General features: G+C 35.7%; 1 protein-coding gene across 1 annotated transcript in view; it reads right to left on the reverse strand.

Moving 5' to 3' along the window:
- LOC107587565 (ubiquinol-cytochrome-c reductase complex assembly factor 1-like) overlaps window positions 1-24,379 on the reverse strand; it is a 26,435-nt gene extending 2,056 nt beyond the window's left edge. Inside the window, exons 1-8 of the mRNA XM_016275381.1 lie at window positions 24,151-24,379; window positions 23,515-23,625; window positions 20,884-20,991; window positions 19,791-19,863; window positions 19,389-19,446; window positions 17,560-17,668; window positions 5,822-5,899; window positions 5,576-5,689 (exon numbers count right to left, since the gene is read on the reverse strand). Of these exons, the coding sequence (XP_016130867.1) occupies window positions 5,576-5,689; window positions 5,822-5,899; window positions 17,560-17,668; window positions 19,389-19,446; window positions 19,791-19,863; window positions 20,884-20,991; window positions 23,515-23,625; window positions 24,151-24,225 (726 nt within the window). The 5' untranslated portion in view covers window positions 24,226-24,379. The remainder of the gene's footprint in view (window positions 1-5,575; window positions 5,690-5,821; window positions 5,900-17,559; window positions 17,669-19,388; window positions 19,447-19,790; window positions 19,864-20,883; window positions 20,992-23,514; window positions 23,626-24,150) is intronic.
- Window positions 24,380-25,482: the final 1,103 nt, after the last annotated feature.

The raw sequence follows: 25,482 nt of genomic DNA on the forward strand, positions 1-25,482 counted from the left end.
TATATATATATGAACTACTAAAATGACAAAAACACAACAAAATTACAAATTAAAATGAAAAATATAAAAATAAAAACTATAATGGTCTCTCAACGATACTAAAATAACAGTGGTTGTCACATGTTATATGTGCGGTCATGTTATACAATTGTTGATAAAACAATGTTTTGATGTTTTACATATGTGCCGTTTCATGACCAATTTTGTGTTTCATAATTGTTTTATGATTTAAATTGCACTGAAAACCCATGAAAAGATTTTAAAATGCATTCCAATACAAATATGCTTCGGAAGAGGACTTTTTGTACTTTATATGTAATGCTTAAAATTTCAAAAAAGTATTATCAAATCTGTGGCAATAAATAGCAGCTTCCCATCGTGAAAACTTGCCACAAGTGTGCATGTGTATCTATTTACCTGGGAAATAACAATGAAAATGTTCAATAGCTTTTTTTGTTGCCAAGACTTTCAGATACGAAGTAATGCAGGGGAAACAATAACAGTTCACTATAGAGAAAAATGTGTCAATTTGCCCCGTCAATCCTAAAACAATGAATTCACGAAACACAAGTGTGATCCAAACGCAGAGGCTGAACCTCACAGCGAGCCTGATCGAGTCCAGGCTCAATTTACTTCACTTCTATAACAGAACTGTAAAAAGACAGACCTCAAAGAATTCCCCTCCTAGTGTTTAAAACAGGCAAACTCATTACAACTGGACTACAGTGAAGACAGCTGTGCTAATGAATGCAGGACCAGAGCAGCGTCCTGGGAACTAATTACAAACTGATGAAAACTCGACAACAGACAGATGAGCCACGCTTAAACCCACTGATAAACACATAGATATACACTGCTGTTCAAAAGTGTTTTTTTATATATTTTTTTTAGCAAGGGCGCATTAAATTGATCATAAAGTGACAGTAAAGACATTTAAAATGTTACAAAGTATTTATATTTCAAATAAATGCTGTTCTTTTGACCTGTCTATTCATCAAAGAATCCTAAAAAAAAAGCAATGTATGGTTTCCACAAAAATATGAGGCAGCACAACTTTTCAACATTGATAATAATAATTAGAAATGTTTCTTGAGCAGCAAATCATCATATTAGAATGCTTTCTGAAGGTTCAAGTAACACTGAAGACAGGAGCAATGATGCTGAAAATTCAGCTTTGCATCACAGGAATAAATTACATGCTAAAATATATTCAAGTAGAAAAAAAGGTTATTTTAAATTGCAATATGACTGTTTTTACTGTATTTTCCATCAAATAAATGCAGCTTTGGTGAGCAGAAGAGACTTCCTTCAAAAACATTTTTTTAAAAATCCTACCAACTCCACACTTTTGAATGGTACTCTATGACCCCACTGAATTTTTTATGGTGCTTTAAAGTCTATTTTGAAGGTCGACAGGCCCTGGTCACTATATATATATATATATATATATATAAAACGACAGGAAGATTTTTCAAACCATCTCCTTTTGTATTTCACAGAATATAAAGTCATAGGGGTTTGAAATGACATGAGGTTGAGTAAATTTGCTTATTTTGGTTAAATATTATGTCGTCCGTTTCATTTCCAAACTCACATCTCAGCTGGGAAAAAAAGTTGCCACACTTTAAATGAGCCAGAGCATTCTTAATGCTGCAGGAGTTTAAAAACAGAAAGTCAAACACACACACACAATGTTGTCAGAGCTAGTGGGTGTTTGTTGAGAGCAATTAGCGTTGAATAACGATGCAGTCAAGCACCGGCGCACATATGCGAGCACACACACCCGCCGCACCGCATGACTTCATCAGGAGAGGCCGCTGTTGCCATGGCGACGTGTCCCTCTCTGCGCTGTCATCAGTCGCTGCCATGCTTCATGTGCTGCACCTGTGACTGTTTTCTTTTCTTTTCACCTTCTCACTCGCTCCAGCTCTCCTTCTACCTCTCGCTCCATCCCAAGCTAAGCAGACCCCTGACGCTCGGGGGCCGATGGATGACGCTTATTTGTTGTTTTTCTTTCTTTTCTCAGAATGCCTGCAGGCACCGACACGCACACCTCACACAAACACTCTCTTTTGTAATAAATTCCTGCTCCGCACCTGTAATGAGCTCATGGCCTCGGCAGTGATGAAGAACCATCAGTGTGCTTTGTTGAATGATGAAGACCACTTGAACTTTGTTCCAGATAATCATGCATTGATAGACAATCGCATTGGAAAAAGGTCACAAAGAAAACCATAAAGGGTAATCAGATATGAAAACATTATAATAGACAGTAGAAAACATGAATAACTGTTTAATACTTTTGAAATCTAACAAAGAAAGAAGAGAAATAAAGAAAGAAAGAATAAATAAGAACAAAGCTCTTTGTTACTACTACAACTATGACAGCAGTAGGTTGTTGTAATCATGCGCTATATCACTATGAAAAAAATCCCTGTGCATTCAATATTAGAATCTAAGCACTAAAAATGAACAATCATTTACAATTTAATGAAAATAGTTTTTTACATTTTCACAAAATTTAATAATTCCCAAAATATAATAAAATAAAACAAGAAACATAAAAATATTTGAAATACATAAATAAATGATTGAATAAATAAACTCATTGTCAAAAGGACAAAATCAAATAAAAATAACAAAAAAAAATAAAATATAGAAAAAAATATATTAAAATGTAGATATAAAAATATAAAAAAATAAATATATATCAAACATTAGACATTAAATTAGTCATTAACAGATCATTTTGGACCCTGCAACCAGACACTGAAAAGTACAATCATGTCATACCTTGAGCAAAAAAGTTTAATATAATGTTCATAAGACCATTAGACAGCTGCAGCTCATCCAGAACGCTGCTGCCAGAATTCTGACTAGAACCAGAAAATCTGAGCATATTAAACCAGTCCTCAGGTCCTTACACTGGCTTCCAGTTATATTTAGGATTGATTTTAAAGTACTTTTACTCGTTTATAAATCACTCAATGGCCTAGGACCTAAATATATAGCAGATATGCTCACTGAATATAAACCTAACAGACCACTCAGATCATTAGGATCGAGTCAGTTAGAAATACCAAGGGTTCACACAAAACAAGGGGAATGTGCTTTTAGTTATTATGCCACCCGCAGTTGGAATCAGCTTCCAGAAGAGATCAGATGTGCTAAAACATTAGTCACATTTAAATGCAGACTCAAAACTCATCTGTTTAGCTGTGCATTTATTGAATGAGCACTGTGCGATGTCCGAACTGATTGCACTATATTATATGTATAATCGTTTTCTTAAATTCATTTTAAACCTCTTAAATCAATTTTTTTTTTTTTTATATAATTTTCAAAGTTTTTCAATTCCTTGTTTTATTGTTATGATTATTGTTTTTATTTTATTTTATGTAAAGCACTTTGAATTACCATTGTGTATGAAATGTGCTATACAAATAAACTTGCCTGGCCTTGCCTATTAACACTCACTCCAAGAACTGATTTTGATGTTTACACAAATCATGATATTTAGGCTATGCATGCTTTGCTTTGGAGCAAATTGTCAAGTTTGTCAAAGAATTACAATGCTGGACTTAATGTAGATATTTTTTATATTCTCTCATATTTTTCGTCCATCCTTTGAAAGGCCATGCAGACAAAATAGTTTTTTTCTGAAGAGACACTATCACTTTGTGATGATCAGATTAAATTTCATGTCAAGTAAGCACGCTGATAATTCAAATTGTAATTATTTAAGGGTTCACTTTTATTTAAATATACATAATCTATGTGTCTCTAAACAGAAGTCCATGGCAAGACCCTTTTTGACTGCTAGATGCAGATGTGCTAAAACATTAGTCACATTTAAATGCAGACTCAAAACTCATCTGTTTAGCTGTGCATTTATTGAATGAGCACTGTGCGATGTCCGAACTGATTGCACTATATTATATGTATAATCGTTTTCTTAAATTCATTTTAAACCTCTTAAATCAAATTTTTTTTTTTTATATAATTTTCAAAGTTTTTCAATTCCTTGTTTTATTGTTGTGATTATTGTTTTTATTTTATTTTATGTAAAGCACTTTGAATTACCATTGTGTATGAAATGTGCTATACAAATAAACTTGCCTTGCCTTGCCTAATGTGTACATGTATATTTATAAACAAACATTAACCTTGATTGATAAAGGCTGTAAAAAAAGTTGCTCCCTATTAGTTCATGATACCCAATACATAAACTACACTGAATCTTGTAAATTGTTACCCATGAAACATTTGAATCTAAAACACAATTTTCCCCCCTAAAAACAACCAGAACAGTTCAATCTGCTCTATTTCAGGTCAAGAACTCAAGTCTTGGTGGAAAAGCCTATTGTTAGCAAAATCACTGACACACATTGGCGTGACAACACCGGCAGATCAACAGTTCCTGTTTGTGTTTACATCCGTGTCACGCCACTCCTGCCAGAGGGTAAGGTGTGCGCTGGAGGAATCTCTCAAAGATTCACGCCAATGATTAAGCTTATGAATCATTACGTGACGTGGTAGAATCAGAAAACTGTATAAACTTTGCAAACACCTAAATTACAGAGGATTTGGAACAAGTAATTGTTAGGATGCGTCTTTCTCAGTGTGAGAGTCAGAGGTAGCTGCAAGATATGGTCAAAAAAAAAAATCATATGGTGATTATTTTGACAAATACGGTGCAATTTGATACACTGTATATTCGTTAAATTCACTACTGCGCAAAAATTTTTTTTTAATGTTTTTGAAAGAAAGGCTCACTAAGACTGCATTTACTAGATCAAAAATAGAGTAAAAACATTATTTTTGAAAATTTTGTATTGTATTTATAACATTTATAAATTAACATTTATTTGAAATTGAAATTTTTAACTATTAAAAATTTCTATTACAGTTGGTAAATGTTATTCATCCTTGCTGAATAAAAGTATTAATGTATTTTAAAAACTTTTGAACAGCAACGTAACTTGTACAGTTTGTATAGTAACTTGGACATTAAAACTGAAATATACCCAAATGAATGGGAAACTAATCAGTTCAGAATCAAATCAAGATATATGAATCTGAATCAGGAAATCTGTACCAGTTCTCAGCCATAATTTTAATATGATTAACTGTGCACCAAAAAACACTGTGAATGGTAGACCAAAATGGATTGCTGCAAATAACACTTTTCACAATTAAATCGCAGCAGTGATAATCATAATCTCGATTATGTTTTTAATTAATTGTGCAGCTCTAGAATTCATATCATTGAGGCTGAAGAGGGGCTCATGTAGGGGTGTAAGGGAAGGGAAAGCTCTCCACCAACACACAGTAAATGCTGAACCCAATGAACGTGACATTATGGGGTGGAGATGGGGGGCGTTTGCTTGTTAAACACAGTGCCAGTTGATCTGAGTGACGGAGTGGGTGACGTGTAGCACCCCAATGTGTTTATGTGTGTGAGGAAGTCGAGCTGTACTGTATATACACACGTCTCTGTTTGCACAGGAGTAGAGAACTGGCTTCTGACCATCCACACACACACACACACACACACACGCAAACACACACTGACCTGTTTGCGGACGTATTCGACCATCAACTCGAGCTGTCTGGGATCTTCACACTGTCTGTTGAACATGTTTCTCCAGAGCGCCGCTGCAAGAACGCAATCGTCTGACAGAATTCCCTAAAACATACAGAAGAGACACATGAGATGCGTCTACAGAAACATTACTTACTGTTAACTCTTGACAGTTCTTGATGGACAGTTATGATATGCAAAACTAGTACTGGTAATAGTCAACAACTAACCGCTTACCTCATCATAACCAAAAAGTGCAGCGTAGAACGTCTCAGTCATCACCTTCATGCTCTCCTTTCTTTGAATGGCATCAATCTATGAAAAAGATAACGAGAAACAATGAAATACATTACAATATTCAGACAACTTCACCATAACTAGTGACATACTGAAACACTGGTCAGGCCAATTAATCATAATTCACAATTTTCTGCCTTGATATTTATCGGTATTGGACAATAACCTTGTCAAAAAAAATTAAATCTGTCAAAACAAAATGCAACTAAACTAAATTAAATAAAAATATTAAAAAAAGCTAAAAAAAAAAAAAATTTAAAACAAAAAAACTATTGAACTAAACTAAAAATAAAATAATAATAAAAATAAAATAGAATAAAATGTATTAGTCATTAATTAAGCTACTAACAGATCATTTTTACCCTGAAACCAGCTACTGAAAAGTATAATCATGTCATAGCTTAAGCAAAAAAGAAATATTCTTCATTGTGACTTTTGTTTACTGTTTAAAACATCAAGGTCAAGTGAAACAATTAAGTAAAATACAATATTTACACCAGTTTGGACAATTAGTAACCAACTGAAATACTGGCCAGGACAATTAATCATAATTTACAACTTCCCGATTTTGATATTATGAGTAGTGGCCTATAATGCTGTTGAAAAAGTTAAATAATTCTATAGTCAACAAGAATAAAATAAAATAGCCATTAAAAAATTAGCCATTAAAGGGATACTCCACCCCAAAATGAAAATTTTGTCATTAATCACTTACCCCCATGTCATTCAAAACCCGTAAAAGCTTTGTTCGTCTTCGGAACACAATTTAAGATATTTTGGATGAAAACCGGGAGGCTTGGGACTGTCACGTTGACTGCCAAGTTAATGACACTGTCAAGGTCCAGAAAAGTATGAAAGACATTCTGTGTCAGCCGTACTGCACGCATGTGCTGTTTTCGTTCAAACCAAAGCGTAAATGCACGTAGAAAACGTATCCTTGTGTCGTGGCTGACACAGAATAGCGTACGTTGCTTGCGTTCAGTGGTTATTCTCCAAAATGGCACTACGGTGATGTGGAGAGACACAGAGGAGACGAATTGTTGAATAAAGTCGTTATTTTTGTTTTCTTCACGTACAAAAAGTATTCTCGTCGCTTCATAACGTTAGTGTTGAACCACTGATGGCAGATGGACTATTCTGATGATGTCTATCATACTTTTCTGGACCTTGACAGTGTCATTTACTTGGCAGTCAACGTGACAGTCCCAAGCCTCCCGGTTTTCATCCAAAATATCTTAAATTGTGTTCCGAAGACGAACGAAGCTTTTACGGGTTTAGAACGACATGGGGGTAAGTGATTGACAATTTTAATTTTGGGTGGAGTATCCCTTTAACAGATCACTTTGGACCCTAAAATCAGCCATTGAAAAGTACAATCATGTCATACCTTGAGTGGGGGAAAAAAGTGAGTTTTGAGATTGTGACTTTAGTTTGTCATCGTTTAGATAATTAAAACACAACAAAACATAATACGCACACCAATTTGCCATAACTAGTGACATGTCAAAAATATATGTAAAAATAATAAAATAATCAAAAATTTGCCATTAACAAATAATTTTGGATCATGTAAATTACAATCATGTCATACTATGAGCAAAAAAATAAAAAAAGTGAGAGGAGATTCTCACAGCGTGACTTAATTTGTTAAGCATCATTTAGAAGCTATTAGGTGATGGATCTATTTGAGCCTCTGCCTAATACTGAGATCATAGTTATGCATTCAGTCAGAGCTGGAATAGTCCTTGGCATTAAATATGAAACATGTGGATGACAATGCAACAATCTTAACTCCGAGAACAAAAGCAGGACTGGATCTGACGCGAGAGGCCTGTCCAGGTGCTTCACTACATAAGAATCTAAACATGCATACAAACAACGACCACAGACACCAACCCTCGGGAGCTTTTGGGTGGGGAGATTTTCAAAACAAGTGTGTTTATTCTTAAGTCTTGTATGTCGGGTTTTCTGCATGCTTGGGGTGCGTCGGGTCACAGCGTGTGTGCTCGTGTGCGCACGGGGCAGAAAAGCACCTGTGCATAATTACGCAGACCTGCAAATAATCAATCTCATCTGGCTGTGCTTTAACTCTTCTACCCACCCCTGCTTCTCGGCACGCTCGCTCTCCTTTGAGTTCCCTGCCCACAGCCAGAAACAATCGACACACGCATGTGAAAGTTCATTCTGAGCAATTCTCTTTCGCTTCAGAGAAAGCTACAAATCAACTGATTCAGTTGAACAAATCTGAGTGAATGATTACTACTATTGGTCACCAAATGAATCAATAAACAAGTCGATTACTTCAAATGACTCCTTTTGAACAAATCCTATTGAGTGAATGATTCAAATATTCACTGAAATACTCAAAAGGACCCTCACCAGTCTCTAACTACTGGTCACCAAATGAAACAATGAACAAGTCGACTGATTCAAATGAGTCTTTTTTTTTTTTTAACAATTCTGCGTGAATGATTCAAATATTTGCTGAAATACTCAAAAGGACACTCACCAGTCTCCAACTACTGGTCACCAAATGAATCAATGAACAATTCTATTGATTCAAACGACTTTTTTTAATGAATCTGAGTGAATGATTCAAATATTCACTGAAATACTCAAAAGGACACTCACCAGTCTCCAACTACTGGCCACCAAATGGATCAGTGTACAATTCAGTTCAAGTGTCATTATTTAGCTCAATTTAGTTAAGTGTTGATTCAATTCAGTACAATAACTGTGAATGTGGCAAAATTGATCAATTATGAAATGACTTCAATTTCAACTGTTAAAAATCTCTACAGAAGGCAAAAGTGTCATTGTTTAGCTCAATTTAGTTGAATGTTGATTCGATTCAGCTCAGTTCAATAACAGTGTCAACGTCGCAAAGTTCATAAATTATGTTAAATTCAATTCAGCTATAAGCAGCTCTACAGAAGGCAACAGTGTTATTATTCAGCTCAATTCAGTTCAATGCTGATTTTGTTCAGTGTAATAAGTGTCAATGTTGCAAAATTCAATTATGAAATGACTTCAATTTGAGCTATTAGGAAGCTTTATAAAAGAAAATTGTTATTATTTAGCTCTATTTAGTTCGATGTTGATTAATTTCAGTTCCTGCCAATTTTGCAAATTCCTCAATTATGAAACAACTTCAATCTCAGCTGTTAAACATCTACAGAAGACAATAGTGTCATTATTCAGTTCAATTTAGTTGAATGTTAATTCAATTCAATTCAATAATGTCAATGTAAATCAATTATAAAACAAATATGATTCAGCTATAGGCAGCTCTACAGAAGGCAATGGTGTAGTTATTCAGCTCAATTTAGTTCAATGTTGATTCAATTCATTCAATAACAGCGTAAATGTTTCCAAATAATCAATTATGAAACAAATTCAGCTCAGTTATAAAGCTGCTCTACTGATGACAATATAGTTCTCATCCAAAAGTGTCAGTGAAGTCAAACAGATATTTCTGAATATTAATATTGTTTTAAGCCCTAAATGAGCAAGTCAAACCAATTATTTTTGCTGAACTGACTTAAAAGATTCAAATCACCTGAATTAATCAAAACTACAGACTTCAAAATAAGAAAATTGATTCTTTTTAGAAACAACTTCTAGCAATATTTTTAGGTTAATGTATCATAACGGATCAACGCTTTAGTAAATATGGTTGTAACCACCACGGTAATGCAAGAACAAGCATGTTCACACAAGCATTGGTGTTTACTTACTTGACTACATTTCTTTCATTTGCTTCCGGTCTTTAATTTTTCCCTCCCTGTGTCCACCCTGATCTCCGTGTTGTGACGCAGGTCGGTAAAAGCAGGCTGGGATATTTAATCCCTCGCACTAATCACCAAAAACTGCTTGAGAGGCAGAATCTCGCTTCTATACCACCAAATTAGTGTCATATCTCACTTCACTGTTATTACTACGGCTTAGAAAAACTCCAGAATCCACTCCACTCGTGTGTGTAGAGGTAAAGTTCAAGGGGGGCTGGTCTAACATGGCACAAATGACAAGTATTTTAGCACAATTAGGCAAAGTAACCTAACCGTAGTGAGGATTGAGTGAGTGGGGGTCCTTCCATTTCCAGCGCTGTAACTGTATCCCGATCCAACGGACCTTAAAAAATATCGCATTCGGGGCCGGGCACAAAGGGAAATACCTCCTCACTCCTGACCGGTGAAAACAGACTTCCACATCAGGTCAAAATGTGCACACATGTGCCCGTCTTCACAGAGCTGACGTTCCCAGTGAATACAAGCTGTTTATATTCAGGGTTATTCCATTAAGTACACTTCATTATGTAGTAACTTAGAGGGATATTTCAACCAAAATGACAATTGTCATCGTTTATTCACCCTCATGTCATTCCAAACCTGTTTGACTTTCTGTGGAACAGATAGAAGATAGATCTAGAAGGAGAAGAAGATATTTTGAATAAAGTTGGGGTCCAAACAACATTGGACTCATTTTCTTTCATTGCATGGATAAAACAAACTCTGAGGGCCCTATCAACCACCAAGTGTTTTTGCTAGTTTCAGCCAGACACAGTTCTAAAAAATAAATAAAAAAATAAAATAAATGTAAATACAAATAAATATATACATATATTTCAAAACTTTTTTTCCGGCTTAACTAAATTATTTTGCCAAATTAGTCACTGCAAGTCAATAAGTAAATAGTAAATCTAACAATCTATGAATATTTTATTTGTTTAGGCATAATATCTCTAAATAAAGCACAAATAAAAGGATCAAAATAACTGAATAAACAAGCAGTTATTTGTCTGGCTATATTGAACATGAAATGGCTGCACAATGCGTCACACAAACAGCCAATCAGAACATATTTGATGTTTAATATGCAGTTATGTGAAGCAGAATAATGGGCCAATGAGATTTCAAGTGGGCGGAGCTAAACTGGCAAGTCGTTGCTGAAAAAGCATCTAAGTAATCAACAAAATGATGCTTAGTTAGCACATGTTAAGCTACAGTTAACGTCTTTAGCTTTTAATTTAATTTAACTCTATAACCAAAAATTCAAGCAAAAAACGAATGTTACCTTGTTGCTAATGACTGAGTAATGTTAGCGAATTTTCTCTGCAGGAGAACCTACAAGAGAAAGAAAGACAGTGATGGAAAATGAGGTAACTATTCTACGGTGCCACTCGATAGACGCTGCCAGGACAGAGGTCAAATATCTTCGGTCCCAAAAGTACCGGCAGCCAAAATGTGCTCAGTGAATACAAGCTGTTTATATTCAGGGTTATTCCATTAAGTACACTTCATTATGTAGTAACTTAGAGGGATATTTCAACCAAAATGACAATTCTGTCATCGTTTATTCACCCTCATGTCATTCCAAACCTGTTTGACTTTCTGTGGAACAGATAGAAGATAGATCTAGAAGGAGAAGAAGATATTTTGAATAAAGTTGGGGTCCAAACAACATTGGACTCATTTTCTTTCATTGCATGGATAAAACAAACTCTGAGGGCCCTATCAACCACCAAGTGTTTTTGCTAGTTTCAGCCAGACACAGTTCTAAAAAATAAATAAAAAAATAAAATAAATGTAAATAGTACATCTAAGTAATCAACAAAATGATGCTTAGTTAGCACATGTTAAGCTACAGTTAACGTCTTTAGCTTTTAATTTAATTTAACTCTATAACCAAAAATTCAAGCAAAAAACGAATGTTACCTTGTTGCTAATGACCGAGTAATGTTAGCGAATTTTCTCTGCAGGAGAACCTACAAGAGAAAGAAAGACAGTGATGGAAAATGAGGTAACTATTCTACGGTGCCACTCGATGGACGCTGCCAGGACAAAGGTCAAATATCTTCGGTCCCAAAAGTACCGGCAGCCAAAATGTGCGCCACGCCACGACATCACTCACATCTCATTCAAAATCATGTCGAACCAACATACATGCTCCGAAAAACTGAGGGCAACTTCATACACATGATGAAAGCGAGCTGCTGGGCAAAGTGACAAGTCAAAAGTCAAACGGCTTTTCCATTTCACACACATTTAATTTTATATAATATATGAATGAATTCTGATCAGGAGAGTTGGTCATAATAGATGACTGAGCGTGTTCGTCTATGAGCCAATTGCAACTATAGGAATATATAAATAAATGGACCAATACGAGGAAATTGTCATTTGAAAATGTCAGTACATTAAGTCTTATTATTAAGAAGTGGAAGGTATTTGGTACAACACAGACCCTCCCTGGATCAGGACATCACTCCAAATTATATGATAGAGTCAGGAGGAAACTGGCCAGAGAGGTGACCAAGAGGCCTACAGCAACTCTGAAGCAGCTGCAGGAATTTATGCCAAAGAGTGGACATTGTGTGCATGTGACAACATCAGAAATTCTCCACATATATGGCTTGTATGGGAGGGTTGCAAGAAAAAAGCTACTCCTCAAGAAAGGCCACATGCAGTCACGACTGAGCTTTGCCAAAACAGGCCTTGAAGAATCTGAGGCCACATGGAAAAAGGTGTTATGGTCAGATGAGACTAAAATTGAAATATTTGGCCTCAACACTAAACGATATGTCTCATGGATATCCAGTACAGCTCACTATCCAAATAACAGCATTCCTCCAATAAAGCATGGAGGTGGTAAGATCCTGTTATGGGGGTGTTTCTCTGCAGCAGGGACCAGAGCACTTGTCAGGATAGAAGGAAAAATGAAATGGGGCACAATACCATTAGATTCTTGAGGAAAATCTGCTGCCCTCTGCCAGAAAGTTGTCAATGGGAAGAAGCTTTACCTTCCAACATGACAATGATCCAAAGCAGACAGAAAAACTGAGCAAACAGTGGTTGAAGGAGAAAAAGGTTAATGTCCTTGCATGGCATAATCATGAGCCTAGACTTAAACCCCACTGAAAATCTGTGGAATGACTTGAAGGTGCTGAGTTCATTAAATACACACACACACACACACACACAAACAAATGTGGACATTTAAAGTGTTTAAGTGCACTTATTTTACTCCAGTGCTCACCGTCTTTCTCTCACACAAGTATCGTTTTTTTTTCTGACACGTTGGTGTTATATCTTTCAGTTGGATGTTATAAGTTGCACTGAGTAAATACAGCTGGATAAAAAAAAAAAAAACCTTGTTCATCTTCTTTTCATGCTGCAAAGCAACAAAATGTGATTTTTTTTCTATACCCACTGTGTGTGTGTGTGTGTGTATATACAGTATATATATATTCTCTCTCACACACACTTATCTTTGTCACAACCTTGTGAGAAATAATAATATTTTCTGGGGTGGTTCTCTCTTTTTCCTTTCAGTATTGCTATTAATATTCTCTAATAATTAAGTTTGTATGTATATGAAATCTATTGGATGCTGATGAACAATTAATACATTCCACATGCTTCTTTTCATTTTACCTATAAATCATTTATGTAATGAACCAGAACAACATGTTTATGGACTCTTCATGGGTACACCAAGGTTTAACAAAAAATAAATAATACAACCCGCATTAGGTGCCATTTTGGTCCATGACATAAAATGAGTTTGACATTCCTAGCTAGGGGGCAACTTTAGGAGCCCAAATTTCATCTGGCCTTAAATTTTAGGCTTATTATTCATATACTCACTGCAATTCCAATGTTAAATTGATAATAAGCTTGTAAAATCTTACTGGCCGAGCAGAGCACCTGAAAAACGAGAGGATTATATTAAGAGTCCTCATGAGAGAATGGAGGTTTTTGATTTATGGGCTCTGGGAGAGGGGGGAAAAGTGACATTATGGAAAAAGTCATTGCACAGCGTGGCACAAGAGAGTTAGTTTAAGTGCACTTATTTTACTCCAGTGCTCACCGTCTTTCTCTCACACAAGTCTCATTAAAGGCGCCATCGGATGCAAAATTCACTTTTGTTGTTGTTTGAACATAAATGTGTGTTGGAAGTGTGTGTACACATCCACCCTATAAAGATTAAAATCCACCTAGTGGTTTTTTTTTAAATCCCCTTTCTCAAATCAGGCTGTTCTGAGATTCCTGTCAGAATGACGTAGTTCTGTACAGGCCCCTCCCACGATATTTTATTGACAGTAGCGTTTCAGATTCAGCACAGACTGGACTGGTGTCTTACCTTCGACCCGCCCTGAATGTGCTGTGAGCTGTCCGCCATTGTGTCGACTCCGGTGCAGGGGAAGACAAGAATGTCTCCGATTAAGCGATTGAGGTGTTTTGTTGTTGGATGTAATAATGAATATAGCAGTCGTCATTTACTCCAGACATCTGAGCTGCTGAAGACGCAGAGGATTAACGTTACTTTCGTTTTGAAGTGAATGTGCCGATCCCCGATCTGCCTAAACGGCGGATCGCAGACTTATAAGTGCATCACCTATCTCTCAAATGGACCATTGACACTCTATCTACAATCTTAATTAGGAGTGTCAATGAGATAGGTGGTGGTAATGCACTTATAAGTCTGCGATCCGCCATAAAGCAAGAAGAAGAAAAAGACACGTCACGCGCCGGCTGTCGAGGACGCGCTCAGGACAGTTCAGACACTGCAGTGCATCAGAGGTAAAAAAAAACTATATAAATACTGTTCAGTTTCTTGCACAGACCGATCGTTTCGTGTCTTTACACATCAATATATCGTCACGAGCCTCAGGGTTTAATTTGGTTTTGTTTGTGTATGTTTTTTTTTTACTCTCAAAGCCATGATTCCCATCGACTTCCATTATAAGACTGACAGACTGCAACGGTTCGAGTTGAAAATCTTTGTTTGTGTTCTACTGAAGAAACAAAGTCACCTACATCTTGGATGCCCTGGGGGTAAGCAGATAAACATCTAAATAATCATATCAATTTGTGGAAAATGGGCATCCAATGACCCCTTTAAGGCTTCTTAGTAAGATGGGAAGAGAGGTCAATCACATTAAAAAGTCTTGTCACACTATACTTAACCCAGGTTAATGTAAATTAAATAATTTTAAATCATTCTTGATACTTAAACTTAAGTCCCCAGTGAAAGTTCAATGTAATTGTAGAGAGAATCCAACCAGCGCATAAATAAAAAATCTTTACTTTTGTGTTCCACAGAAAAATTATAGTCATGCAGGTTTGGAATGACATAAATTATGAGAATTTTCATATTTCATGAACTACTGCTAGTCTTGGGTTCGACTCCACCCAAGTCGAGTTGAGTCTGAGACAAGTCCGAGTCCAAAGTGGGACTCAAGTCCGAGTTCCAAACAGCCGAGTCTGAGTTGAGCCCGAGTCCAACGAAACACTATTATTTATTAGCATCTTAACATTGTTTTAACCTTTACAACTAGAAAAACGCAATGTCCATTTAAATGTAACAAAAGCAAACCTCTATTGCAGGGGTCGGCAAGTAAGTTAGGCATCAGGCCAAAAAAAATGTTTGCCACTAGATGGCGGGCCAGAACATGCCTGTGACAGACTGTGCTCCGCCTTCGCTCCATGTCTAAAGTATTTAAAATTGTTTGAAATATTACAATTCTGTTCATAACGTATATTAAAAAATAAAATAAATAAAAGGAGAGTTTCAAAGTGGCTTACTGGAACACAGTGTGCAAGCTTTTTTCCTACCACATGACAAGCTAATAACATGGTTGTCAACATTAAAAGGTATAATTGCTGCTTTTTGCAGTGCAAATTTGGTTTGTGATGAAAATAACCTACGGTTATTTTACCTACGGATCGATGTATTTCTTACAGATTTCTGCTCATTCGAAATCGGATACAGAAGAAGTAGCACTGTAAGATTACATTTGTTTGAATGCATTATTGAGAGAATGATTGCGTGTGAATAAGTGTTGTAGTACTCGTTTAAATCATGCTTTCAGATGAAAATATTCAGTATCTAGAAGGAACAAACAAATTCCTTGATAACTATAACTTCCCGCTCATTGCCGTCATCATAGCCTTCACATTCTTTCTGATTTGAGTGATCCTTCTCTATCAAGCTAGCTAAATATGTTTAACATGTGAATTCTTGCTAAATATGTAGTTATATTACGGGCTGTTGGCATGAATTGTACTCGTGATGGAGCGGTGGTGGAGCGCTCTAGGAGCGAGTGAAAACCACGCTCCGACTTTTAAAAAACCCGCTCCTCGCTCCATTCAAAATCACACCGCTCCACTTCGCTAACATGCTCTGATTGTGAGTAACTGTTGCTGTCATGACAGATCTATTTCAGATAAAGCATCACCTCTAAAATATATATAAAACGTCTAAATAAAGTAGTTGACTAGTCACGAAGATGACTACCCAGGCTTAATTACTAACCTCTAAAAATGACTTACGGACAAAAATTTAATTAAATTAAATAAATCCAAGACAAAATGTAAAAAATGTTTTTTTGTTTTGTTTCGTTTTCAATCTTACTTCCTAATTTTGTTTTAAAAGAAACCCTACATTGTATGTTATTAATATTGTTGTCTCTGTGACAGATTTTTTTTTTCTCTTTGTAAGCTGATATGGATAAATGATTAAATGTAATGCAAACAGTCAAATGTCCATTTGAACATGCATGGCTACAAACAGTAAATACAAAAATTTTTTTGCAAGGATATTATTTTGCAAACTATCTAACAGCTAATCATGAAGATGAAAATAACAGATCATGAAGCACTTCAAAAAATTAAAAAAAGTCTTGAAACCCCATTGACCTGTAATTAAATTAAATAAATCCAAGACAAAATGTAAAAATTTTTTTTTTGTTTTGTTTCGTTTTCAATCTTACTTCCTAATTTTGTTTTAAAAGAAACCCTACATTGTATGTTATTAATATTGTTGTCTCTGTGACAGATTTTTTTTTTCTCTTTGTAAGCTGATTTGGATAAATGATTAAATGTAATGCAAACAGTCAAATGTCCATTTGAACATGCATGGCTACAAACAGTAAATACAAAAATTTTTTTTGCAAGGATATTATTTTGCAAACTATCTAACAGCTAATCATGAAGATGAAAATAACAGATCATGAAGCACTTCAAAAAATTAAAAAAAGTCTTGAAACCCCATTGACCTCACAAATCAAACAGCTAAAAATCTGACTACTCAGGATTAAGTGAACTTCATCACACAAACTCAACACAAACACACAAAAAAAAAATCAATGGAAGAATTATTTCTTTGCATTCTTTTATTTAGTCGGGGCAATAACAGAAATAATCTTTATTTTTTTTTTTCAACAGACCCTGCAAGTGTCTATCCCGGATGCATACTTGCACATTCTTGTTAAGTGCATTTTTAAGAAACGCACTGGAAAATCCACTTGCTTCATTACGCTGCATGTTCATGCAGGGCTTTTCTTTTTTTGTGCAGAAGTCCTTTGTCAGAGATGAGCATTGCAGACAACACTAGCGAATCCATGATTTATTAGGCTATCGATTACATTTTTATCGAGCTATCACGTTTATTTTTCCAATCCACTGGTCACAACTGAAAGCCGAACTCAGAAATAACTTGTATCCATCAGGCAGGCAATAACAAAGTAATAATAAATTAGTAAATAAATAAATGAAAGTAATGGAGCAGCGGGCAAATCAGTCAGCAGCACCCTGTGATTTTTCCTTACTGACTGCGGGGCAGCAGGGGCAAGGTTTTTCAAAAGAGACAGTTGAATCAAAAACACATCTACTTACTCCCATAATCTTGCTCCTCTGCTCCACGTCCTCCCACATGGAGTGGACGATGTAACGGCACATGTACTTCCCAGCTCTGCCTTCCTGCCGCATCCGGACCAGACACATCCTATCAGAGCAGAGCAGAGCGCTGACTCAAGACTGTGTTACGAGTGCCTGTGTTATGCTATGCTCTGTCAGGATCTGCGTAACCAGCAAACTTAAGAGATCAGCTAGACAACACACTCAGCATCTGTGGCCTGCTGCTGATTACCATAGAAACTCCTTTTTACAAACTGAGGGACAATTTTTTTTTCTATGGCACAGATACTGTCACATGGACTGGCATTGTTTTCCACGCATTTTTAGATTTGCGAATTACTCCTTTATGAATACTGTTGGCAATAAGGTGTGAGGGTGGGTGTGTGTATGTATGAATGAACTACTGGTGAGTTTGACCGAGTCCAGACGGAGTTTTCCCAGTCCATGTTTCTCTGCACAAATACAGTAAATCATCATGCTCTGCACGCACAAACACTATGTGCCTTTAGCTGGAAGTGTACAGAGTGTTGGCACCAAACCACCACCATTAATCATAAGTCTCATTCTGACGATATCACATATTCACTCGTTTCACTCGCACAAGATCAGCCAATCTTGATCATCTGTGCATTAGCATAGGTGACTTTGGTGAGGATGATGATGATGGAATTAAAAAATGAATTAAATACTTTAATGACATTAGTATCAAAATCCATATTGGATTCAAAATTTGATTGAAGTATTAATTAAATACTTCAATGACATTTGTAGCAACATCCATTCTGAATTGCAAATTTTATTGAAGTATTAATTAATTATATCATGGCATTTGTAGTAATGTCGACATTGAATTCGAACACACAATGGCACACAATTATTAAGAAATATAAAAAAAAAAATCTACACTTCTAGATGACTAATCAAATAAGCCAAAACAATAGAGAAAGTCACCCCCCCCCCCAAAAAAAAATGTTTTTTTTAACAAAAGAAGAATGACAAAATTATTAAGAAATATTTTTAATGTTATAAAAATAATAGAGAAAGTAAAACAATCTGGATATGGCAAAATTAATCAATTCTGGCAATCTGAAAATTAGGAAAAAGTGCAGACTTAAAAAAAAAAAAAAAAGAAAAAAAAGAAAGAAAAAAAATTTCACAAAAATTGCAGAGAGAGAAAAAAAGAGTTTAAAAAACAATGTTTTAAAACCAGAATGAGTGTTTAAAACCACAAACACACAAAATCATTGCAATCTCTGTTGAAAAACAATCCAAGAGTTGATTTGTTGCTACTTAATTTCAAAGAGCATCATTGCACTAGGTTTATTAAAACACCTTTTGCAATCCACTTAGCAAAAGGTGTTTTAATAAACCTATTCATTCTGAAGAGTGCAATGATGCTCTTTGAAATTAAGTAGCAACAAATCAACTCTTGGATTGTTTTTCAACAGAGATTGCAATGATTTTGTGTGTTTGTGGTTTTAAACACTCATTCTGGTTTTAAAACATTGTTTTTTAAACTCTTTTTTTCTCTCTCTGCAATTTTTGTGAATTTCAAAGAGCATCATTGCACTAGGTTTATTAAAACACCTTTTGCAATCCACTTAGCAAAAGGTGTTTTAATAAACCTATTCATTCTGAAGAGTGCAATGATGCTCTTTGAAATTAAGTAGCAACAAATCAACTCTTGGATTGTTTTTGGTTGGTTTTAATAGATGAATATAAATCAAGTCAATGCTTTACATGAATAACTAATCCAGGATTTGGAATTTGCATGACCCAATGTCCCAACACTGTGTCCAAAAACTCACCAAACGTGGAGCTGTGCCACCAAGAACCAGGAGTTGAGCGTGTCGGGGAGAGAGCACTCTGGGAGAAAGAGAGGGAGTACAGGACATCATAAGGGAGAACGAGAAAACACAACATGTAGCCAAACCAATGCAAACTTGGGCTCCGATTCCAAAACCGCTATTGCGTTTACACTTGTTTTTTCCTCAGCTAAAGAAAACAACATAACACAGCTGTAAAGTGCCACATAAATCTTTCAGGTGCTGCTAAAAAGGCCCCTTTACGCTCATTTCAACGTTTCGGATAAAGTGAGGGGTGTTTAGGATTCTTCAAAAAATTTAAATGAGCATGAAGTAAGACTCATAAGACCATAATACCATCTGAGAATAAAAAAAACAAAAAGATTCAGGACCAAAAATACTTACTTTCAAAAAACTCGTCATAGTTGATTCTTTCTACACAGCATGTGTACATGTGCAAGGCAGCTATCTTAATTTTCTGCAAAAGAAGAGAGACATTTGTGACACACATGATCAAAAAGCTACTCAAACCGGTGTGATCAAAAGCAGAAACGGATGAAATTGGCCACGACACCGCAGTGTTCACATTTTAAGTCCAGTCTCCCGAGCCAAGCATGTGCCCCAAAATGAAGCAGACATGCTGAAGTTTTAGACAGCCGTGTGATGCTGATGACTCTAACATGGAAGGTCATCTCAGATTTCACAAAGTGTGGCCCCTGCTTTTGAAAACACAAAACGGGTAGCGGTACGAGATGAAGTCATCATTCTAGCACCAAAACGTGACAGTGTCTGTCTACTTCATAGTCGAGCTGTTGAACGGGGTGTGGAGGCGGGAAATGCAACTTAAGACGACACCAGTAAAAAAAAATCTGGTTGATTTCTGCATTACTCTCAAGAAAATGTTTGCATTTCACCCTAAAATGAAATATAATATAATAATAATTAAATAATAATAGTCTTTTAATATTATATATAGCATAAAAATAAGCGTATGTTTGCATATCTTAATACAAATAAATAAATAAAATACGTGTAAAAAAAAAAGTGTTTTTTCAAATTTTTTCCATTGTGACATTTGCATGCTAATTCAACAAAATGTTCAACCAAATTCTCATGCTGGTAACTCTCACTATATTCTAATTACTGGAATAAAATAACACATTTTGTTTTATTATACTAGCATATAAATACTAATTTAAATAATCTCAATGTCTCAAATTTATTTTTTACGCATTACAGTAATGCAAACAATTTTTACATTGTGGTAATGAGATTTATAAGAATTAATAATGAACTTAATTATCACAATAATGAAGGCAAAATGCAAAAAAATAAAATAAATATATATATATATATATAACTCGACATGTGTAAGTTCTGTGATATTCACAAATCAAATTTTATGAGAAATTGTGATCAGATTGGGGACATCAAATATTAAAAGGGCACTATTTAAAAGAAAATCAGTTACTAACACAAGATGAGGTTGTTTCTTTACCCATTTGTTGTATTTGAGGGGTCCGGTGAAGCCCATGGCCTCAATCAGTTTGGTGAAGGCCCCCACCTCTTCATCTGTGGTCTGTGGAGTCTCTTTAACAGTATGCAGCTTGTAACAGAATATGGAAACATATCTATATTAGAGCTATATAAAACGCTGGCATAAACACATGGATACCTAACAGCACACAGACAGTGCATATAAACGATATGTTGACAAAAGCAGGTTACAAACTCACTGGTATGCTAATACAAAACATATTGTGTTTGGGAAAAACTAACTTGCTCAGTTACAGGATAAATCGCATTTTGAAGGATCTCTAAGGCTTTTGGTTTTTAATATTGACAAACAGCCATTATAATGACAAATCTATCAGCTATTACTTTTTTTGTTTTACAAAATAGCATTTTACAATAATTTCCCTGCAAATCTCAACTCAACCTGGATACACTTTATGGAGTCACTGCAGTGAAAATGTTCCCTCAAGCCGGCACTATGGATGAAATAAAACCTTCCTCAACGGATTTCTCACAGGAAGATTTATGTTTTACTGCTATGATTAGGAATACTGCCTAGCAGAAGTTTAGTAGACTATAATCAGCACTTGCCCTTTGGGGTCGTATACAGTATAGGGAGGAAATGAGAATATATGTTTCTCAAGATCTTTAGACTTGACTTTAAGAATTTCAGAATCGGAAATGAAATCATTTGAGGAAAAATATCAGTTTGTAGAAAAATATTAGTTTTGTAGAAAAATATTAGTTTTAAATTGATTTCAAACTAAAATTAGGCAACACTTCACAGTACATTTCCATATACTTAACTACATTAGTTAACATGAACTTACAATAAGCATTAATTATCTCAGTTAATGTTAATTTCAACATTTAAAAATACATTTTTAAAATCAAAAGCTGTATCCGTTCATATAACGTAACGGAGCTGAGCAAAAATGAACTAACAATGAACAGTTGTATTTTTATTAACAAATACTGTAGCAAATGTATTGCTCATTGTTCATTTTAGCATTAACTAAAGGACCTTATTGCAAAGTATTACCTAAATTGTAAAGTGTTACCTTATAGTCTAAATTTGTTTGCCAACATAATTTCCATATTACCATACTTCCATTTGTGATTTTTTTATCACCATTATGAAAACATATTCATATTTCACCATAAAATCACCATAAAAGCACATTTTTGCTTTTAGCAGAAAATAATAAACACTATTTTTAAAAAATGATTCAGTTTTATTATTATTATTTATTTATTTAGATTTATTTGCATTATGACAAATAATGTAATGTATCTGGACATTTTATTTTTTTACTTTTGTGGAAAAAATCATTTTTATCCACGGTGTCTCTCATTATATTTTCATTAATGTAATAAATTTATGTATTTAGTTGTATTATTCCACCTAGATCAAATGAATTGTAATTCTATGGCCTAAAAACGTTTTCAAGGCAAGTTTATTTGTATAGCACATTTCATACACAATGGTAATTCAAAGTGCTTTACATAAAAGAAAATAAAAAAATAATCACAACAATAAAACAAGGAATTTAAAAACTTTGAAAATGATTAAAAAAAATTATTTAAGAGGTTTAAAATAAATGTAAAACGGTTAAGAATAGAAAACGATTATACATATAATATAGTGCAATCAGTTCGGACATCGCACAGTGCTCATTCAATAAATGCACAGCTAAACAGATGAGTTTTGAGTCTGCATTTAAATGTGACTAATGTTTTAGCACATCTGATCTCTTCTGGAAGCTGATTCCAACTGCGGGTGGCATGATAACTAAAAGCACATTCCCCTTGTTTTGTGTGAACCCTCTGTATTTCTAACTGACTCGATCCTAATGATCTGAGTGGTCTGTTAGGTTTATATTCAGTGAGCATATCTGCTATGTATTTAGGTCCTAGGCCATTGAGTGATTTATAAACGAGTAAAAGTACTTTAAAATCAATCCTAAATATAACTGGAAGCCAGTGTAAGGAGCTGAGGACTGGTGTGATATGCTCAGATTTTCTGGTTCTAGTCAGAATTCTGGCAGCAGCGTTCTGGATGAGCTGCTGCTGTCTAATGGTCTTCTTGGGAAGGCCGGTGAGGAGACCATTACAATAGTCCATCCTGCTGGTGATAAAGGCATGAACAAGTTTCTCCAAGTCTTGACTGGAAACAAAACCTCTAATTCTTGCAATGTTTTTGAGATGATAGTATGCTGATTTAGTTACAGCTTTGACATGACTACTGAAACTAAGGTCTGTCTCCAGAATCACACCAAGATTCCTGACTTGATTTTTAGTTGTTAGACCCCTAGAGTCAAGGTATGCATTCACCTTGAGAACTTCATCTTTGTTTCCAAATGCAATGACTGCAGTTTTTTCCTGGTTTAACTGAAGGAAGTTCTGGCACATCCAACTGTTAATTTCATCAATGCATTGGCAGAGGGAGTCAATGGGGCTGTAGTCATTTGGAGATAAGGCTTGGTAAATCTGGGTATCATCAGCATAGCTGTGATAGGCACTTTTCAGAGAACAAAAATGTTCACTTTAGCTAACTCAAGACAGGATTTCTTCGAGACGAATGGAAATTAATTAGAAAAAGCATCACACACACCTCTCTTGTGCTGTGAAGGGCTCGGCGTTGTGAGTGATTGGGGACGCCCGCATCCACTGTTATCCGGCAAGCCACCAAAGCCCTGGACTGACACACATCTTGTTCAATGGCCTGGGAAGCGAAAATATCAAATCTGACAACTGCTTTCCTAAGAAATAGGGGATTCCAACTCTTGATCATCCCTTAATTTGTCCTAATATGACTAATAAACCAACTGACCAAGAAGAATAAAAGCATGCAAATGTTATAAAACAATAGTTGCATACTAGTATTTGAATCAAGCTCGAGAGAATTATGGTACAATGCACTGATAATAACAATAATGATTAAGAGATGCACTTAAGTGCACTTGCACAAGCATCATAAATAAACCATATTAAATGCATCAATCTATACATATTTATATTTGTCACTTTACATTTTCTGTATTTATGCATAATGTCACCTGGTGTAGTTAGACGTGCAGGTTAGGTCAGACTGTTAATGTAAATCATGTAATAAATCCATATAACGTTATACTGTCAGTCTTAGTACGTAAATGACGACAAAGCTTTAAAGGACCCAAATATAAACCACTTAAGGGACGTTACTGCCTTTTTGGATACTTAAGTATCTATAAGTTAACGTTAACGTTACCTTTCCGAGGACAGCTCTCGATGCTGAAGTGTTCAATAACTGTCTAACGGCGGACTGCAGCGGTCGCCGATACATGATTCCGCTAAAGTTACAATAATAGACTATTACTGTAACTATAAAGCAGGAATCAGTGGTTGATACTTTCTAACACGTTTTGTAAGTGTTTGTTTGTGTCCCTCCCCCTTTACAGCAATGTCAAAGAATCTGTCCCGCGCTTAAAGTGGTCCGTGTGGAAATCAGAGCTGTGGAATATAGTTCCGCTGATGGGCGAACCATGTCAAACTTTGGGTATTTAGGCCTCACAAAGTAAGCGTAATCATTGTTCCCTGTGTTCTCTTCTAGTTCTGCCCCTAAGAGGTCAATATATTTATTTAATTTTCTGATTACCTTAGAAAAAAGTCACAACAGGTAACAAATACTTTAATATTTTAATGTTTTAGAGTAGACCAGCTAACTTACAAAAAAGTACTGTGCCATTATCACATAGTCTTTTCCACTGCGTGGTAGGACTCGGCTCGGTACGGCTCAGTACGGCACGGCACGGTTCGGCTCGGCACGGTTTGCGTTTCCACTGCAGTTTAGTACCGCTTTAGAGTGGGCGGGATTGTTCACATGTCGTTATAGTTGCGCCGCCTCTACTGCCGCGACTCCTGAAAACAAAATTTTCATTCCGCGTCGCCCCATCAAGCTCTCGCTGGATCCGCTTCTCTGCTATCAACGAGAGGAACGTCTGTCCTTCCGCAACAGACAACAAAACTTTTTGGTTGTTAAAAAAAAAAGGTGCGCTCGTTCAAAACAGTTGTGTTCGATCCTTCGCTGGCTGGGTTGATTTAAATCTAGCGGTTCTGTTGTGTTTGTGTCGCAAGTTCAGTGACGCAGGTAAGTGACGATTCTCTCCGGCCAATCCGTGATCAGCAGAGTTTACACGTCACGTTTTGGTAACAGTACGGTTCCCTTGGAACCCCAACCGAGGTGGTCTAAAAAAAGTACCAGGTACCAAGTACTGCACCCAGTGGAAAACCCCCCAAAAGTGAACCGTACCGAGCCGTACCGTGCCGTACCATGCAGTGGAAAAGCGCCATTAGATACTTAAAGGGGTAGTTAACCCAAAAAATGAAAATTCTGTCATCATTTGCTCTAACAGTTAATGGTAAAATACTATTTAAGTCAATGGGGACCATCTACTGTTCAGTTATCCACATCATTTTTGAAAAGAAATTCATACAGGTTTGTAATAGCTTGACAGTGAGTAAATTGACCGAATTTTCATTTTTGGGTGAACTATCTCTTTAAATGTACATGTCCAAAATAACTTGACACTTGTTGGCATTT

The sequence above is a fragment of the Sinocyclocheilus grahami genome, unplaced genomic scaffold (assembly GCF_001515645.1).
Source record: "Sinocyclocheilus grahami isolate Dianchi unplaced genomic scaffold, SAMN03320097.WGS_v1.1 scaffold94.1, whole genome shotgun sequence".
Taxonomy (NCBI): Eukaryota; Metazoa; Chordata; class Actinopteri; order Cypriniformes; family Cyprinidae; genus Sinocyclocheilus; species Sinocyclocheilus grahami.